The following is a 13,930-nucleotide window of genomic DNA, read 5'->3' on the forward strand; positions in this document are numbered from 1 at the left end:
TTCTGGAACTAACGGAACCGAAGAGCTCCTTTAGCAACAGAAGATTATTCCTTTGAATGAAAGCATCCTAAATTTCTGTCCCCTCCATTTTTTTCAAAGTTTGCTCAAGAAACCATATTAAGTGTGGAAAGAATATTTTATTGGCCCAGATATTCCTACACCCTCATGGGCCACTTGGCATGAAGTATGTTTCGAGCAAACAGCAAGCTTGTGAATCTGAGAAAATTCAATGAGTATGGAAATGCTCAAGGGATATCCTCATGTTTTCTTCATGCTTGTAATGAAAATCATAGTGTTTCATAAACAGTTAAGTTGTTTGTAGGAATGACCACATGATATGGAAGAGATACAAGAGGAGATTACCAGTTGAGGGTCGTTCAGAAATATTAATTGAATCAGAACAGGATCCCAAACAATCTGTCTTCCTTAAACATTTCTAAAGATTCCTCTTGTTCTTTCATGATGCTGTCGGTCATGAAAGTTCCAGTTTACTGCACATATAGTTCAATATTTTTATATATAATACTTAGGAGAAAATGTCAGCAAAGCAATAGAGGGAGGAAGGATAACCCCCCTCCTTGAAGTTCTGGCAAAAGTAGTTGTACCGCTCCAACATTCCCTTTTACTTTCTTCTCTGCTGAGGATGGTGGGAAGGACAAAAATATTGTTTATTACTTTGCCATCCTTGAAGTATCTCTGAGCCAGGAGTTGACTCAGGAAGTACTCAATGAAAGCCAAATTTGGGGATGACTAGTCACCAATCCCTACTATAATTTTTTTTACACTAGAATTATTTCAGGCCACTTACTATTTGGAGTTCCTTTTAAGGCATAGTTCATACATACTCATAGGCCAGACAAGGTAGAAAAGCCATTCCTGGAGTGTACCAGTTCATACTGCAGGAAGGGGATGTGTGCGAGTTCAATAACTGAAGGTTCTTTTATATAAAGGATTTCCTACACACAGAAAAGTGAATATGAGAGGAGAAAGTTATATCTTAGTCTTCCACTGTATGTGTGAAGGGATCATTTTTCAGAAACATTCAACCATGTGATTTCACACCTGCAGTCTGAAGCGGTAGAGGTGCAAAATCCCAATTTTTTTAATGACCTTCTCTGCTGTTTATTTGAACTTGGCTTAATTGAAGCACACCACGAGTTATACTACAGAGAAAAGAGGGTTATCAAAATCATCTTCGGTTATCCCACTGGAAGATTTAATTTATCATCAGGGTTTTTTTTGCACTGAAGTTTACACATTTTGCCTCTACACTCTTTAGTGAGCTAAAACACATGCACAATCCTAAGCATCATTAATCAGATTTTGTCCAGGTTGCATTCAATCATTTACAGGAAGCAATTGCTGAAGTTGATGTATGATTCCTGTGCTGGAGTTGGCAGCATGGAAGCTCCAGCTTGAAAGAACAATACAATGTTCGGGGGCAGGGGATTTCCCCAAGACCATGTTTTGCCTTTCTCCGTAAAGCAAAAATGAGCAGTCGGAAGAGCAGCACGATGCCAATGCTAAAAAGTTCAGGCAAAGAGATATGCAGACTGTTGACTGCCATAGGTGAAGCGAGCTAACTAATGAAGTCTGAACTCTTGTCGCAGAGATTGGTGTTCCTCGCCTCTGGTCTTCTTTCTCCCTGTGAATAATTCATTTGCAACAACGTTTCACCTTTGAAAGTCACAGGTACATTTTATGTAAATTTGTGTGGTTTGTTTGCTTTAAATGAATGGTAATTACTAATTACTAATGACTTCTTAAAATAGAGAAGCAATGACCCCCCTCCCCAATGACTGGTTCTTTTTTTTTTTCCAGATTGGGTTGAACGTTCCAAAATCCTTAAATAAAAGTGCCTTGCGGGGGGAAGGAGTTAATTATTAAACTGCAGGAAAAAATGCCCTTGACCAGATAATAAAAACAAACTCTATCATTTTCCAAAAAATGGACCCAGAATGCAAAAGATAAGAAAAAGAAAAAAAAGAAAAAAAGAGAAAATTTCTTCACTAGCACCTCTTGAAAGTACTTCCACCTGGAAGTACCAGAAAGAAACAGGAAGAAAAAACTCAAGTCTCATATCTAGTAGAATGCCATCTTGGGTCATCTGGGATGTATTATGGCAGAGAACAGGAGCCAATCCCATTTCCATTCCTTAATTACCACAAAAGGGAGTGGTTTTACAGAGCAACTGGAGAAGGTGAATGGAATTTTGAATACAATGAATGAGAATTTGTTTTTTAAAATGCCTGTGTCAATGCTAAGGGGTAACCAACAGGTGCGTTTTAAAGGTAATTTTGCACAAGCCCAGAAAAACACTAGACAATATTCAGGTTATGTTCATATTCATGAAATTAATATTGGGGAAGAGGCTCTCAGTGCTTTGAATGCAGTATGTTCAGTCCTTGAGTCAACCTTGAGTTGTCAACCTCCAGGTATTAGCTGGAGATCTCCTGCTATTACAACTGATCTCCAGCTGATAGAGCTCAGTTCACCTGGAGAAAATGGCCGCTTTGGCAATTGGACTCTATGGCATTGAAGTCCCTCCCCAAACCCAGCCCTCCTCAGGCTCCATCCCCCAAATCTCCCGCCGGTGGCAAAGAAGGACCTGGCAACCCTACCTGGACTACATGCATCTTTGGTTTGACAGTATAAGGCAGCTTCCCGTGCTCAAGGTCTCACTTGCAACAGTAGACCCCAGGGACAGATTTTGGAGATTTTGGACTACAGCAGGAAGGGGAAGTCACACCCTTGTGTCTGTGGAAATCTTCTGGTGGATCCAAGTCACAAGATGCATGATGGGGATACATTTCTGAATAGGCCACATTCTCATGAAAATGAAGAAACAGTGCTCTTTACGTGGGACTTTTTGGAAATGTACAGAACTATTCTAGTTCAAAACTCATCTAATGATCACTGAAAAAACACAAGTTAAAGAACATTGTCCAACAACACACAACGAAGTCTAAATTCACTGAGGCTTCTCCCTGAACACAAAAGAGGATGTGAACGCTAAGGGAAATGCCACCGCCTGCCTGGGGGTTGGGGAATGGTCAAGAGCCTGAATCCCAGCTGACACAATATTCTTCTTAACTACCGAAGCTGGATTACCCCAAAGGAGAGGGGCTGTGGCTCAGTGGTAGAGCATCTGCTTGGTATGCAGAAGGTCCCAAATTCAATCCCAGTTAAAGGGACTAGGCAAGTAGGTGATGTGAAAGACCTCTGTCAGAGACCCTGGAGAGCCGCGGCCAGTCTGAGTAGACAATACTGACTTTGATGGACCAAGGGTCTGATTCGGTATAAGGCAGCTTCATGTGTTCATGTGTCCCTCGTTGACCACTTTTCCATCTGTATGAAGATGTGGTCAAGTGGAAGTCTTTCATAAGCAGGAAATAACTTGTACTTTTAAATTATAGAAATCCACAATTCAGGGCTACCCAGTGCTGTGTATCATCACTGATCCTTAGTAGCACAGCTAGAGATATACAATAATGGCTCACTGCAGGGCACCTTGTGTCACATGACCTGACACCACCACCATGACTGAGCCTGATGGCTTCTCTTCTCACCAGCAACCATGCTGAGGAATCCTTCTGAAAGGCAATTAGTTTCTATTACAAGTAACTAGCAAGAAGCTGTAGACCAGCAGGTACTTTGTTCGGAGGAGACCATTTTGAAAACTGTCTTTGATTCAAAGATATCCCTTTCAGTTTGGTTTCTCCCTTGTGAGAAATGAGCTGATGACTCTGTTTTCACACCAGCTTCTCTTTCCTCAGGCTGATTTTTTTCCTCTGATGAAATTAATACATTTTTCAGTGTTAGGACCAGATCAGCTCATCCTTGGTGAATACTTACATTGATGTGTGATATCTGTAATTCCCGCAAAGCATCCACTTGTAGGGGCCACATAACACAAATACTTAAAAGCTGCAGTTCATTTTGCTCCAAAACCCGAGGCAAAAGAATTCAGGGCAGAACAAAGGAAAAACAGCTCCTTTTTGCTGTGCAGGAATAAAATTCCACGCCTGTTCATATATTTTCCACGGATACCAGCCCTCAAACTTTGATGGATCAGACATTGTGCTTTAGGTACAGTCCCTTAGTGCAAACATGGCAAAGAATATTATTTATGCATTGCCAAACATTCACTGGTATAAGAAAAGACAACTCACCAAAGGTTCAGTAGCCTCACCTGGCTACCCAATGTGAATTTCAGGTTTTAAGTACGCTTAAGCAACCCGTTTTTATGATGCCATATGGGAAACATTTCAGAGCGAGTAGAGCATGCATCAAAGAGACAGCTCCAATGGATTGACAATAGAACAGAAGTCTCTGGCAGGGCAGGGCTTTCTTTGGGCTGCTTTTTTAAACTAGTAATTGCCCGCATGGAATTGCCCTTAGTTTGTGGAAGCCGTCCAGGTCACGTTTCTGCAAATGCATCATAGGCCCCAGGTGGTCCTTTAGGCTTCCTAAAAAATAAAAAACTAACTGGTAGGAACACTCTTCATCCAGAAGAAAATGATGAAGAAGGGCAGCTGCGGTCTCTATTATTTTACTGGTAAAGGTAAAGGTGTAAGCACCAGGTCATTACTGACACATGGGGTGACGTCACATCCCGATATTTACTAGGCAGACTATGTTTACGGGGTGGTTTGCCGTTGCCTTCCCCAGTCATCTACACTTTATCCTCAGCAAGCTGGGTACTCATTTTACCAACCTTGGAAGGATGGAAGGCTGAGTCAACCTTGAGCTGGCTACCTGAAACCATCAGGATTGAATTCAGGTTGTGAGCAGAGATTTGACTGCAGTACTGCAGCTTACCACTCTGCGCTATGGGGCTCCTGTTCTTTTACCTGTGGTGAGTGTAAAATAAAGGCACATAGTTTGGTTTTGGTTGCATACAGGTAAGTCATCCTTGGTGTATGAAATGCAGACCCATTCTTGGCGCATCCTGTTCTAGACAATTCATCCTTCGGAGATGAAGTCCTAAGTGCTCTATGACCTCTGAGTGGGAATAGGTTAGAAACTGACAGAAAAACCTGTCGTAACAAATAAATTGTCACCCACATATAAGACTTGCGCGGAGACCAAAAAAAACACCACTTTCATGATTACCAAAGAACATTAAGACAGAAGAATTACAGTGCCACCCTAAGCAAATGGGCTTAGAAGGGTTAGGACTATGCTATTACCGTGCCTAATAATAACAGAAACAAGCAGTCCCCAATCTGCAGTTAGGAGTTGTTAAGTCCCACATGCTCTGTGCTGTATGACTGTCTGCATATCAGGTTGTTTATGGCAGAATGCAGCCGGAAAAGAGGAAGAAGCAGGAAAAGAGGAAGCAGCAGGAAAAGAGGAAGACCCAACAAGAGATGGATTGACTCAATCAAGGAACCCACAGCCCTCAATTTGCAAGTCCTGACCAAGGCTGTCAAGGATAGGACATTTGGGAGGACTTTCATTCATAGGGTCGCCATGAGTCGGAGGCGACTTGACGGCACTTAACACTCACACACATGGCAGAATGGTCTACCAATAGCCATTCCTAAATGGGAAGGTGATTCTTCCTTAAGTGGTAGCGAAAGTTGGCATATAAAAAACAAATTCCTCCTGCTCCTCCTCCTCTTCTTTTTTCCTGACTGTGAACTGAAGCTTGTATGTGTTGTACAGTCCTACTTAGAGTCCTGCTGATTGGGAAAAAGATGGGACATAAACATTTTCAATACATTTAATAAAAATGTAGTGCATACATGCATAGCTCCTGTGCACGTAGGAAGCAAACATACATGGGTAGGGAGGGTAAGTGCCCATGATGCCATTTCTCTTCTAATCCTGTTTACCTTGTACATTCATATGTCATGTATGGGGCTATCATTTCAACTACAGTAACTTAATAAAAACTGTTTTGAAATTGGATCCATCAGTTCGACCTCCTAATCTTCAGTCTATTTTATCACCTTGATCTCCCATTCTGTTCTCTCCCTCTTGCCTCTTTCCTTCCCCGTCTTACAATAGCAAAGAAACAGTTCCAAACAGCCTGTACCTTGTTCAGTGAAGTGTTGGACTGACATATATTTCTCCCCCCCTTTTTGTTATCGTTAATTTACTTCCTGTTGATTGACATACTTGTTATACATTTAAAAAAAATTAACATTGGTAAAAAAAAGGCTCGCAATTCCATCTCTCCTTTTGCTCACGAACAAACGTTGTGATATTTTTTTCCATGTTATTTTATTAAAAAGTCATGCCTTTAAAAATACACATATATTTTATTCTTTACATATCGTTTTTGGAAATTACTCTTGTTTCTCCTTGATGACCCACACTGGGTTAGATCCTGTGGATTTGTTCTGTTACGTAAGGCATTTTCCTCCTGTGGAAGGAGTTGTCTTCTGATGCAAGACACTTGGAAGAATGTCAGGGGAAGGTTCCCTCTGCCAACGTGGTGTAGTGTTTAAGAGCGGTGGACTCTAATCTGAAGAACCGGGTTTGATTCCCCACTCCTCCACATGAAGCCATCTGGGTGACCTTGGGCTAGTCACAGTTCTCTCTGAACTCTCTCAGCCCAACCCACCTCACAAGGTGTCTGTTGTGGGGGAAAGGAAGGGAAGGAGATTGTAAACCAGTTTGATTCTCCTAAAAAAGGTAGAGAAAGTCGGCATATAAAAACCAACTCTTCTTCTGCTGCTAGAGTAAAATGCCTTTAGTAGCAGAATGGATCCAAAGGATCTAACCCACTGTGTTGGTCATCATCCAGGTCACCTTTAAAAAGCAAATTAGGAGGATCCAGGGGAGTGAGGAGGGGCCAAAACAATAATATATTAGTCAACAGATGAGACAATTATGTTTTATAAATATCTTTTTTTTAAATTTTCTGTACATTATTGCATTAGGGAGCCACAATTGCATGTGGCATCATTATATAGGAAAGAAGTTTAGAAATGGAAAAAATATATTTTAATATATATTTATATTTATATATGTATATTTATGAATAAATACACAGGCCCATCATCTCAGTAAACAATGAGTGCCAGCTGAGATAAATGTATAAATGATGAAGCTGTCTTTCGAAATGGTGGATCAGCAACACCAGTGAGAAGGCGGGGGGAAACAGAACAAAATAAGTTAAAAACGAAACTAGCGAACGAGTCATAATCTTAACTATCCAATACATGGCTTTCTATTCTGAAACCTTTCTAAATAAAATGTTAAATTAAAAGACATATATGTTAACGTTGTTTTTTTTTTTTTTAAAAAAAGCTTCAAGGCTGTTCTGCTTCCAAACACTTACACAGCAACTAAAACAGTTCAAATCAGACGAGAGATAAAATCTCAAGTACTACACAAGATACACTAGTACTGAGGCCTAAAACATTACACAACCCCTTATCAACAGGAGCAACAGAAGCCAGAAGTTGCAATCCGTTATTGAGATGGTACCAGTAATTTAAGCACTTGGATTTTTATTTCATCTTGGTTAGTTCCACACCAGAATCTATCCGGCTGGTTTCCAGAGCCTGGGTACTCCAAGACGAGGGAGGAAGACCCTAGTTTTCAAGTCTATCAGGAAAATATTCCATGCACCTTGATTACAACGTGTATCGTGTGTCTGTGTTAAAAAGCAGACGCATTAACCCTTGACGTATTTTGTGCACAATTACATCTTCCGTAAACTTTGATCTGAGTTACTTAAAAAAAAAAAGCCAAAACCCCTGGCATCGAGCCTATGTTGCCCAGTGCGTGATACCCGTCAACGAAGAATTCCAGATCCTGTTTTCTGGGAAGCAATCAAGCATGTTGGTTCCAAGACTCAGCCGCTTAAAAAAATATGGAATCCTTGTTTGCCTCCTCCTTGTTCTCTTCTGGATGGCCATAGCTGTGTGCGGCCCATTCAAACGTCAGTAGGGCGTGAAAAGGATCGATGTTGGAGTAGCTCGGATGGGGCCATGCCCTGACCTTAGGAGAGCGGTGGGTATTGCTGGTGCCTGGAACAAAGCAGCGGAAGGACGAGGAAGAGACAAAGTTGTCGACACTGCGGCAGCGAGAGGAGATGAAAGGAACGCCGGTGCCAGGGGCTTCATGAGATCTTTCTGGAATGCAAGTTTTGCCTATGCGGAAGGAGAAAGAATATAACAGCATGGGTATTTTCCCACTTTGTAGGATTTTCCAAAACATTTTCTCCAGTCTCAAAGGATTGGATCCTGTGATTTGTCAGTGGAAGGAAATGATTTTTCCCCTTTCTCCCTCTCCAAAGCAGCATCCTGACCCATGAGACTATAATGTTACCAGTAATTTAAGCAGGGGCTGTGGCTCAGTGGTAAAGCATCTGCTTGGCATGCAGAAGGTCCCAAGTTCAGTCCCCGGCATCTACGGTTAAAGGGACTAGGCAAGCAGGTGATGTGAAAGACCCCTGCCTGAGACCCTGGAGAGCTGCTGCTGGTCTGAGTAGACAATACTGACTTTGATGGACTAAGGGTCTGATTCAGTATAAGGCAGCTACATGTGTACATGTGTTCAATGCCAGGCAAGTCCTGTGACCCAGGAATAAACTTTCACAGGGTCAGAAATGGCAGCTGGTGGGAGGGGAAACCTGAGAAGATCAGCGACCTTTATGGAGACCTCATGTGATGCTTGCACAGGATCCAACCTCAGAGCTTTAAATCTTTTAAAAATTATTGTATCTGTACAATACCTCCCTTTAGAACTATAGATCAAAATGTAATTCACTATTTTGCATCAAACTTAACCTTCTAAAGCAAGTCAATATGTTTACACATTGGTCGGATTAGATGAACGGGCCCATTGAAATGTAACTTGTCAGAAGAGTTAAAAAGATAACTTTCTAAAAGATAGTGAGCCTGCCATTATGGGTATACTTTCCCCACAGAAGCTTGTTCCTCAATTCCAATAGGGATACAGTTAGGGTTGCCTGGAGATCTTCCAGAGACTTACAACTGATCTCCAGACAACAGAGATCAATTTCCCTGGAGAAAATGGCTGTTTTGGAGGGTGGACTCTATGGCATTATGCTCTGCTGAGGTCCCTCACCTCCCCAAATTCTATCCCCACAGGCTCCACTCAGAAATCTCCAGGAATTTCCCAACCTGGAGTTGGCAACCCTAGACAATGCTGAAGACCATTTCCATTTTCCAAGGCAACTAGCTTTGGCAGATTCTGATTTTAGAATCAAAGAGTTGGAAGGGACCACCAGGGTCATCTAGTCCAACCCCCTGCACAATGCAGGAAATTCACAACTCCCCCCCCCCGGAATACTTTTATTCTCCCTTCTTCACAGCCAACTTGCTCTCCTCTAGGCAACTTGGCAAACTCTCTTGCTTGAGCTACTGTGTCTTATGCTGAAAGAATGAGAAGGCACATGGGGGGAAGCCCTTCCTCTCACATCAGATACACAAGGGCTGGCTAAGGTTCAGTAGTGGTGGGGAGAGACAACCCTACATGCTCAGGGGATCTCTGGTAATTTAAAAGGTCATAGTTACACATTTAATATTAATAGTTATATCTTACATCCTTGAATGTGTGTGTTTGGTGGGGCAGTGAACTGGGCACAGAGAAGTCATGTGGCTCTTCTGGCTGGTAGTAAATGAGGCTCTACGTCATCCAAAGAGGGAGTATCACTAGACAATACTTACTGCTAAAATACTTGGGCTACGCTGCAGTTTGTTGTAAGGACTGTACTTCGGTTTCGTAGGCTTCCCTGCTACTCTGTCTTTGTGTCTTCTGCTGGAAATGTGCTGAAATTTAAAACAAAATTTCGAGTTTAAAAAGACATAAACATTGCCCTTTACTGCAAGAGGATTAATCCCTTAGCCATCTTTGTAGAAGGGTCAATTCATCTTTGTATAAGGTTTGATGACTCGACCTTGCAAACAGGTTCCACTGGAAAGCAGGGCTTCAATGTTTAATTAAGAAATTGATTAATCAATTAAAAGCAACATGTTAGTCAACTTAAAGAGAGCCCTCAACTATTTGGGCAGCAGATTTTTAAAATTTTATTAATTTTTTCTGCCCTATCCTGACCAAGGCTGGGCTCAGGGCGGCTTACATTCATATAATATCATCCAAGATTGTTTTAATTCAAATATTTATAAAATGTACATATTGCAAAGGCCATCTATGACAGAGAGCTGCATTCTAGGGAGTTGTCCCGGTCATAGAACCCCATGATTGACAGGGAGTTTAAACAGTATTCTGAGAATGGTAGTTAGAACTCTGACAGTTAAGAACTGATAGTTAACTGAAAGAGAAGTTAACGGACAGAGCTGGGAAACAGCTGTGTGAGTTGTAAGCTTTCTGGTGGAGGATTCTCCTCAGGAGTGAAAAAGAACACATTTTGGGGTTTTGGATCAGGACAGGATCCATAACTAGTTGTCTAGGGAAAATAGCTCTAAGATTAATAGAGTGATTCCTAAGAGTTTAATGGAAAATATATCTTGCGAATTGAGTGATCCCAGGCCAGCCTGAGAGAGAAACTAGGGAAGGGTGTTAATGTTCCTAACTCCTACAACTAAAGAACCACTGTGAAGAAAAAAAGACTTTTAACTTTAAGAAAGAAAGAAATGCGATACTGTGACTTATTTGCTATTGGGAACCACTTTGAGCTGACAGGAAAAGCAGCATAAAATATTTTAAACAAATGAACAAAGACAAGGCCTGCTGCCACACATGTGTGCATTATTTATAAGCATGCTTTTCCCCTTTAAAGCAATTGGGTTTTATTCTCATATGCAATTCATGTGGAGAGGAAGAGGGGAAAGATTTTGCAAGCTATAGGAAAAAGAGAAGTACAGAGAAAGTAGATTTCTAGCAGTGGGATTTCTATTTCACATATAACCTGGCCACAGCTCTCACTCATTAGAACTGGAGTACTGGATTTACACGTGTATCTATGTGTAAAAAAGATGTAGGATATGCAGAGAGCAACAAGGTCATAGTTACCATTTCTTTCACAAGCAGATAATAATATAATACCAGCATTACTATTTCAGATGTCAGAATTACTTGTGGGAACCACCCTGTGACTAGAACTGGCATTAGCAAACTCTGTCTAAACATTTTCAAAATTCAGGAATCTAAACCAAATAACAGATCTTCACATCAATAGGGGGTTCTGAGTTAAGTATTGCAGAAAAAGTAAACATGGCCTTTTTAACCCTTTGGGCTCAATGAGTTTCCTTTGCCCAAGAAAACCCAGTTAACTTTATGAACTCAATGCAAGACCTGAAACTAAGGACTTGACGGCCAAGGAACCTGTCAGTGGCTATACAAAAGCAATCGTTCCCTATGCGCTCAAACATACCTGCTTAAGTTGAATTTCTGAATTGACATGGACGTCACAAATCTCACAATGAAATGTCTTGTTCTGCAACCCTGAGCCCTTCATGCCATTTGGAGTCTTCAGTCTGGATCCAGGTCTAGGGTAAGACTTAATTGGGCCTGCCCCATTCCGAGCTTCAACCATCGTCTTGTGCTTGGAACCTGATGAACCAGTTTGTAAAAGAATCAAAGGATCACTGTGTAAGAAGCAGAAACTATCTAAATATTGTGAGCTGTTGATCCGATTTCCATCACTTGCTCGTATGGCTGCCTCGAGGAAATAACGAAACAAGTGTTTAGCATGTTCAAGGCCCATCTGAGTCTTTAATCAACATCTTATTTTGAAAGTCGTGGGACATTGTACTATGAAAGCCTACCTATAAAATTGTGTCCTTTACAGAAACTGCCCATCAGTTCCAGCACTGGACAAGGTGACAATGTTCTTCAAAGCCCTCATTTATAAGAACATAAGAAAAGCCCTGCTGGATCAGACCACGGTCCATCAAGTCCAGCAGTCTGTTCACACAGTGACCAACCAGGTGCCTCTAGGAAGCCCACAAACTGCAGCAGCACCATCCTGCCTGTATTCCACAGCACTTAATATAATAGGCACGCTCCTCTGATCCTGGAAAGAATAGGTATGCATCATGACTAGTATCAATTTTAACTAGTAGCCATGAATAACCCTCTTCTCCATGAACATGTCCACTCCCCTCTTAAAGCCTTCCAAGTTGGCAGCCATCACCACATCCTGGGGCAGAGAGTTCCACAATTTAACTATGCGTTGTGTGAAGTAATACTTCCTTTTATCTGTTTTGAATCTCTCACCCTCCAGCTTCAGCAGATGACCCCGTGTTCTAGTATTATGAGAGAGAGCTTTTCTCCCTGTCCACTCTCTCCAAACCACGCATTTTATAGACCTCTATCATGTCTCCCCTTACCTGCCTTCTTTCCAAGCTAAACAGCCCTAAGTGTTTTAACCGCTCCTCATAGGGCCTTTGCTGTAGTCCCCTGATCATTTTGGTTTGCTCTTTTCTGCACCTTCTCAAGCTCTGCAATATCCTTTTTTAGGTGTGGTGACCAGAACTGTACACGGTATTCCAAGTGTGGTCTCACCATAGATTTGTACAAGGGCAGTATGAATTATCACACTGACCACAGTGCCAACTGCAGGAAGCTTTGTCAACTTCCAAAAGCAGCTCTCACATCCTACCATTTTGGAGTCCCTGGTACAGAGACTCCAAAAAAGCAATGTTTAAAATGTTACAAAAAGCTTATCCAGGAAGGAGAGGTGTCCTCCCTAATTTATTCCTTCTTGATCCGAGAGCTGTTTTTCTCTCTTTGTATTTAAACATAAAACAGAAGGATAAGTACCAGAAAACCGTGTTTCCCCAGCAGTACATATTAAAATACGAGAGATCACTTAACATTTAATGCTGAAAAATATAATTGATGTGTCGTGGGAAGCTGAAGGAAAGTCCAAACACCGCTTCTGTTGTGAAGTGATAAGGGTAAAGCTTACTGCACTAAAAAGACTTGCACTTCCGCAGTGTAGATAGGTAAATAATGAAATTCATGCAAGAAACTGAAACCAAGGGTGAAACTATACTTTAAGAGGGGAATGCAGGGATCCCAACTGATGTGTGGGGTGGGCAGCGGAGGAGTGAATTTAGAAGGGTTTTTGGATGCCACGGCTAAAAAATGGTTGGAAGACGTCTTCACAGCTAAAGGGGCCAAACAAAGTGTGAACAGTATTTTTTATAACAGTTTCAAAATCTTAATACATCGGTGGGAATACACAGAAAGTGCGAACAGTATTTTTTATAACATTTTCAAACTCTTAATACATCACTAGGAATACATAATGCGGTAACCCCCCCTAGTCTAACAAATCAGTACTCTTTTGACTCATGCAAGCCTAGCAGACCTGACTAGAAAATGAGGAATAAAGAGTGCACGGAAAACTACATTTTATGGAGCTTGTTCTCATTGTGAGTGTACACAAAGAACATATGGCTCTTTATTCTCACTGTTCTATTAAAAAAAAAAAGACTCAAATACTCTTTAAGGAAAGAGATTCACGGGCATAATTATATTTTCTCCTGTAGAAACAAAAACGCATATTTTTAACAACTTCTGTTTTCTCAGTGGTTAAAAAAAACCTTCACAAAATAGCAGATGTGAGTCCAACACTCATGAAGCAGCAGGAAAGCTGTGTGCATAAGCTTTTGGTTACCTGCCTCATTCCACTCATGCATGACGTGCACATCCGATGAACCTGGCAGTATTCCATGAAAACCACAATACATTTATTAATCTTCTGTGTACCACAGTACTCAATCGGTTTTGCTATGATAGACAGACATGACTTCCCCTTTCCAGAAAACCGAATCTACAGCGGTGTTTACGGTCGCCATCCTAAGAGTAATTTCTTGGGGGTAAGCCTCATTGAATAAAATTGGACTTGCTCGCAAGTAGGCCTGCTGAGGATTGCTGTCTGCACCACAAAGATGCAGGAGCCATTTATTTATTTATTTATTTTGTGGTTTATAACCCGCCCTCCCCGGCAGAAGCTGGCTTAGAGCGGGTAACA

General features: G+C 41.4%; 1 protein-coding gene across 1 annotated transcript in view; it reads right to left on the bottom strand.

Annotated features, from left to right (window-relative positions):
• Positions 1-7,901: 7,901 nt before the first annotated feature.
• The window catches only part of ZNF385B (zinc finger protein 385B), a 183,749-nt gene continuing 177,720 nt past the window's right edge, over positions 7,902-13,930 (bottom strand). The window contains exons 6-8 of the mRNA XM_056861389.1: positions 11,321-11,499; positions 9,654-9,755; positions 7,902-8,111 (exon numbers count right to left, since the gene is read on the bottom strand). Coding sequence (XP_056717367.1) covers positions 7,902-8,111; positions 9,654-9,755; positions 11,321-11,499 — 491 coding nt within the window. The remainder of the gene's footprint in view (positions 8,112-9,653; positions 9,756-11,320; positions 11,500-13,930) is intronic.

This window comes from Euleptes europaea, chromosome 15, assembly GCF_029931775.1.
Source record: "Euleptes europaea isolate rEulEur1 chromosome 15, rEulEur1.hap1, whole genome shotgun sequence".
NCBI lineage: Eukaryota > Metazoa > Chordata > Lepidosauria > Squamata > Sphaerodactylidae > Euleptes > Euleptes europaea.